This window comes from Leopardus geoffroyi, chromosome B1 (genome assembly GCF_018350155.1).
Source record: "Leopardus geoffroyi isolate Oge1 chromosome B1, O.geoffroyi_Oge1_pat1.0, whole genome shotgun sequence".
NCBI classification, from domain to species: domain Eukaryota; kingdom Metazoa; phylum Chordata; class Mammalia; order Carnivora; family Felidae; genus Leopardus; species Leopardus geoffroyi.
Genome location: NC_059327.1, coordinates 136,128,902 through 136,135,076, shown reverse-complemented (window position 1 = coordinate 136,135,076; position 6,175 = coordinate 136,128,902). Strand labels below are relative to the sequence as shown.

The 6,175-nt window shown below is 54.9% G+C and overlaps 1 protein-coding gene across 1 annotated transcript; it reads right to left on the bottom strand.

Moving 5' to 3' along the window:
- Nucleotides 1-677: 677 nt before the first annotated feature.
- On the bottom strand, nucleotides 678-5,970 carry NKX6-1 (NK6 homeobox 1). Its single transcript, XM_045473477.1, has 3 exons — nucleotides 5,194-5,970; nucleotides 3,274-3,446; nucleotides 678-1,036 (listed from the first exon to the last, which is right to left on the bottom strand). The coding sequence occupies exons 1-3, from the start codon at nucleotides 5,861-5,863 to the stop codon at nucleotides 776-778; spliced, it is 1,104 nt and encodes a 367-aa protein (XP_045329433.1). The 5' UTR covers nucleotides 5,864-5,970; the 3' UTR covers nucleotides 678-775.
- Nucleotides 5,971-6,175: the final 205 nt, after the last annotated feature.

Here is a 6,175-nt window from a genome sequence, read left to right as displayed (position 1 = left end):
ACAAATCCAAACCCGGGAGAGGAGCGAGAGGAGAGGAGGTGGAGTAGGAAGGGGCGGGGGGGGGGGGGGGGGGGGGGGGGGGGGATGAACATTCTTCTCTGCGCTTCTCAAATTAAGTTCAAAATAAAAGGAAAACGTGTGGTTTGAGTAGCTCTTAAAGGGGGTAAGGGTGAAAGAAGGAGGGCCGTCTTTTTATACCAAATTCAAAAAGGCATTTTACATTTTAAATATTCACAATAAAGTAACTTCTAGTCAGTGTGACTCACGATTTATTTACAAAGAGCCTTCAACAGGTTGCTTTAGTCGGCACAGCACTTTGTGGGGGGCCCATCTGGGCGGCCGCCCGCCCGCGTGGCTCTGCGGTCCCCGCGCCGGGTGTGGAGCCTCGAAGAACACCTCTGGGCGCCCCCGCCCCGGCCGCCCGCGGGGCCTCGGGCGCGAGGGGGCGGTGCGGGCCCCGCGGCAGCTCCCGCCCGGGGGACGCGTCTAGGGGCCCGAGCGGGGCTGGGAGGGTGGCCCGAGGCGGGTTTCGGTTGCGTTATCTATGCAGTGCATTTCGTGGACTTCTCTGCCTTCTCCTCCGCCCCCGAGTGTCTCTCTCCCCCTGCCCCCCTCAACTTGTAGGTTAAAAAAATAGATATGTACATCTCAGAAAATAGCAAAGGGCCCCGGCAAGGGGCCGGGTCCTCGGGGCCCCGAAGGGCGGGAAGGCGGGGCGCGCGCGGTCCCCGGGGCGGAGGCCCGAGGCCGGGCAGGCGCCGGGGGCGGCGAGCGCTCAGGACGAGCCCTCGGTCTCGGACGCGTGCAGCAGGAGGCCGCCGCCGCCGCCGCTGCTGGACTTGTGCTTCTTCAGCAGCTGCGTGATCTTCTCGTCGTCCGAGTTGGGGTCCAGAGGCTTGTTGTAGTCGTCGTCCTCCTCCTCGTTCTCCGAGGCCCCCTTGAGCCGCTCGGTCTCCGAATCCTGCTTCTTCTTGGCCGTGGCCATCTCGGCCGCGTGCTTCTTCCTCCACTTGGTCCGGCGGTTCTGGAACCAGACCTGAGGGCCAAGAAAGGGGAGGCGAGGGGAGACAGTGGGGGAAGGAATTGAAGGCCAGCCGCTCCGGGCACACGCTGCTTTGCCCACTTGCCCCTGGTCGTTCCTGCGGGCGGGCCCTTGACAGCCCGCCACCCTCCCTCAGAGACCTCCCTTGTTTGGGCCGCCAAAGTCCGTCTCCACCGCCTCAGCTCCCTCCGGGTGTCAGGCACCGACCGACGGCCTGCCGTTGCCATAGCGATAGGAACACAAGAGTATTGAAGTTGTCAGTGAGCGATCTCTCAGAAGAGAAAAAACTTGGACGCTGAAAATAAGTTCCCCTAAAAATGAGTCCGCTTTCCTCTCTCCAGTCGGAACGCGAGAACTTCCCACCTTCCTAAATTTGACTTATCATGACTGTGATTTTATTTGCTATTTACTTTCCGAGATTAAGACTTTCAAACAGCCTGAAGTGTACTTGCTGTTTGGTGTGATTCCCGGGAGAAAGCACAGCATTCGCCCCCATCACCTCTGCTCTCCTTTTCACGTTTGGATATTTGTCTCTTTCATGTATCTCAAGGCTGAATCCACACAAACACGGTAGGTAAACGCGCCCCTCCCAATTTACACTTGTAATGTACCACGTAAAGTTAAAAAAAAAAAAAAAAAGATTTGCTAAGACCGGAAATCTCTAATCACTAACAATAATCAATACGAATGCATGAAAATATTGAATAGGTTAGCCAAAATCATCACAGAAATTTGTGTGTGCCTCTCTCTCTGACTTAAATGTTTTTCATAAAACCAAATCAAGCTAGAATTTTCATTAGTTATTTTTTAAAAGTGAAATTTTGCTGATTACATTACTTCCCACTGTTAGCATGCCTAGTCTTTCAAATATTATTTTAATTTGTTCCTCTCCAAGACATGTATTGTATATAACAAATATGTTAAGCCTATTCACAATGTTTGAGATCATGTTTGATATACATATTTTAACCTAAAGCATCAGCCATAAGCAACCAATTTCCCAAACATTATCCTCTCTTTATGCATCTCATCCATTTTCTCATCCGTTATGTATTTTATCTAGAGAATCAGAATTGTGAAGAAAGCGATTTTTATTTTCCTTATACAGCTATAATAATTCACTTCCAGCCACATAGACATATTTACGGTGACAAATGAAGACTTCCAGATTACTGTGGTAGGCTCTGTACCAACCACTGCAAAAATAATTTTAACTGTGATGGTATTCTAATGGTCACATACAAAATCACTCCTGAAATGCATTTTATGATGCTTGCCCCCCCCCCCCCGGGGGAAATACACTCTAACCAGCAGACGTGGCTAACAGTTATTCCTACTTAATTTAAGAAGCAACAATATTACTAATGAAAACAGACACTCTCCCCCCTCCTCAAAAAGTCCCAACTATAATAAACTGAAGAACAGAAATAAAAGGGAATACAGGAAATATAGGAAACCATTAGATTTCATTTACCTTGATGGCTCAATCCTTTTATTTTTCAGGGAAAGATTTCTCAGATTTGATTCCCTGGAAATATACTGTATAACTCAATTATAAGATGTGACATTTTAATTATAAAATGTCACAGACTGTAATAGATCTCACAAGTGTTGATAAACTTAGAATTCTTTCATAATACAATAATAATGTCAATTCATTTGGAAAATTGCTATTCCAAAGTTATGGCCTTCAACTAAACTAAAAGTAGATTCATCCTTGCAAAGTGGTTGGATCCTGTGGATATTGTTTTAACCTGCTAGTTAATATAGTAGCTCTATCAGGTTGATTTACATCAGGAAATCATATAACTCGCGGAGCCTGAATTGACAAACAAAAGCTTGAATATCCTTACAAATAGAATACACAGGAGCTATCTAACTGGCCTGATCTATTCTCAGGGCTGATATTTCGGTAATGCTTTTATTCTCTAATAATGGCGAGTTCCCCCAGCACATGCTGCTATCTAGATTAACCTAATTTCAAAGGCGGGGGCTTGATTCCTTTTGTTCATCAACAGTTTGCCCGCCTGGAGACCCCAGGGCCTTTGTAAGCCCCACTCCCACCCCTTTCGCTGATTTCATCTTCTCCCCCGGCTCCTCAGATCCGCACCCCTGGGCGGCTGTTTGTTAGAGGGTGTGCGTGTGTGCGTGTGTGTGTGCGTGTGTGTGCGCGCGCGCGCGCGCCCTGGGGATTGGGAGGACATCCCTCGACGTTTGCAAGGTCCACTCACCTTGACCTGACTCTCCGTCATCCCCAGCGAATAGGCCAAGCGAGCCCTCTCGGGCCCCGCCAAGTATTTCGTTTGTTCGAAAGTCTTCTCCAAAGCGAAGATCTGCTGGCCCGAAAACGTGGGTCTCGTGTGTTTTCTCTTCCCGTCTTTGTCCAACAAAATGGATCCTTGATCTGCAAGAACAGATAAGCAAGGGAAGGGAAGGGGAAAAATGATCGGTTACAAGCGGCTCCACTGAAAATAAACGAACTCAAAAAACAATGTTTTTTGGAAAGCTTATTCTTCGGCAGACATCAGAAGTATCTGGCGCTTCCAGCCCCACCGCGCGTCTCTCTTTGCCTTTTTACGCCCACCTGTTTTTAAAAGCCGGGTGTGTTTGGAACAGCAGTAAATAACCTTCTACCGAACACAGACGTCAAACAGTAGGGGAGCGCATTGCTGAAGTTTGCCGGAGTCAAATCGCCAGGACCGAGTAAATTGAGATGCGGGGGGAAAAAGCCCTTCTCGCCTCCCAGTCCAGTCGGTGCTCGCTTGGCCCCGGGGACTTTGCATGAGGATGGCTAGTTTTGTTTTGTTTTTCCTTGAACGCTTTCCTAACCTGTGTCCGCACAACAAAGGGCGCCTTGTTTTTTGCACACAAGAGAGCTAAATCGCCCCCAAGTCTAACTAACGCCGCTGCGGCCGAGGGGGGAGGGGGTGCCGCCTTTGTTGGCGGTCCCTACTTGGCCATCAAAACGAATACAATAAAGTCTCCCCGACACCCTCACCCTCCCAGGCCGCCCTCAGTCCCGAGGCTTCCCAAGGGAGACTCCACTTGGCTCCCGCAACTTATCTTAGTTACTGCCGCTCAGCCACACCAAAAGAGGTCTGGAGACTTAATGGAAACTTGGAGCACTTGGTCAAAAGCAAAGAACAGAGCAAGAAAAAGACCTGGGCAGGGCCTCGAACTTCACCTGGAAGACTAGGAGCATCCGCGGCGGTGGCCAACTACCCAGATAATTAGACTGCGGGACGCCTCGGTTTCAAACAAGGTCTTGGTGGCATGTGCATATTCCCCAGTCCTTCTCCCGCCACTTCGTTCTTCCTCTGGTTCATTTTCGTGTTAGGATGTTGAGGGCCACGATGCCTCTCAATATGTTCAGGCCCAAGGCGTCCCAGCCCTTCGCCACCCTCCCCACCCCCCCCCACACACACCGGGGGGGGGCCGAGGCAGGTGAGAAAGCTGAGTCCCAGAGGAGAGGAATGGCCCCCATTGACGGCGCTTGCTCCTGCGCCTGCCGCTGGCCTGTCTTCAATGGGCTCACCCGGCCCGAGTGTACTGGAAAGGGGGAGGGGGGGGTGGGCTCCTCGAAGGCAAAGAGGTTAGGTGGGGACACCCTGGGCCGAGACGCACAGCAAATACATGCGCTCTGCTCAGGGCTGTGGAGGGCTTGCCGCTGTCGTCCCCCACAGATTTCTCAGAGAAGCCAGTTAGGCTGGCGGAAGGTGGAGTGGGGCCCTGGCCGATAGGCGGAAGCTGAGAAAGCAGGGGTGTAAGCGGGGGCGCAGTGGCCTCTCCTGCCCTTCCCACCTCTTAAACCCAGGCCGGGCCTGAGTTTCCCCTCAGGCTGTTCCAGAGTAGCCGGGGCCTCGGAGGACACACACGCCCAGTACCGCGTTGTTTTCAACACGGACGCACGCACACCCGCTCCGCGAGGCTTGCTGGACACTTGGAGAGAGGGGGGCGCTTGGACGCAACCACGCGAGCTCAGGAAAGCCAGAATCCCTCAACGAATGCCCTGGCCCAGCCTAAATCGTGCGATTCTGGGGCTGCCAAACTACTAGGGAGCCAAGAGAGTGCACCGATCCCCATGCACACCAGGGGCCAGGACCCAAGAGCGGGCAGAACACGCACAGCTGGACTCAGGGGATCGTACTCACGAGGGGTGCAGGCCAGGCGCGCGTCCCTCCAGGGTGGGCTCTGCATAACTCCTGGCCAGAAGATGGGCGTCCGGCCGGGCAGCTCGGCCAGCGGCTTGGGGTACCGACCTACGGCGGCCACGGCCGCAGCGCTGGGGCTGAAGTAGAGCCCGGGCGGTGGCGGCGGCGGACTCAGGCTGCTGAAGCGGGGCAGGCCGGCCAGCAGCCCCGCTGGGGATGAGGCAGCGGCTGCTGCAGCCGCGGCAGCCGCGGCAGCCGCCGAAGCGGAAGAAGCGGAGGTGGACGAGGAAGAGGAGGAGGAGGACCCCGAGGGCGAGGCGGAGGGCAGGGCGGCCCCTGAGGCCACCGGCATGGAGGGCCGGCTCAGGATGTCGTTGATGCCGTGTGGGGTGGCGGCTGAGAGCTGCTGTGGGGGGCTGCCCAGGGACGAGAGCCCCCCCGCGGTCGGGGGCTTCAGGCTGCCTGGGTTGTGAGCGCCCAAAGGCGGGGAGGGCGACGACGAAGAAGACGAGGAGGACGAGGAGGAGGGGGGGCCGGCGGGCAGCGGGGGGTACGCCGCGGGGTACAGCGGGGTCTTCATTTCGGCCATGCTGTGCAGGGCAGCCAGGGGCGGGCTGCTGAGCAGGAACGCGCTCTGCCGGGTGCCCTCCATCGCCCCCACCGCTAACATCCCACGGCCAGGCCGGAGCCGGCAGCCACACAGCGAGGGCGCCGGCCGGCGTCCCGGCGGGGCTCAGGAGAGTGAGAAGTGCCGAGGGCGCGAGCGTGGAGTTGCTCCGCGCTCCCGGAGGCGACCTGCCAACTGGGCCGAGAACGCCGCCGCCGAGAGTTGCTCTCGAAGCTGCGCAGCAGAAATGTCCAAACACGCCACTGGAGAGGCGGTGGCTCGCGGAGATCAGGGGGCGTCCGGGCGCGTTTGGATGTCCTTTCGCTCCTGGAGTTCCTGGATGCAATCTTGGTCTCTTCTCTCTTCCCCACTTTT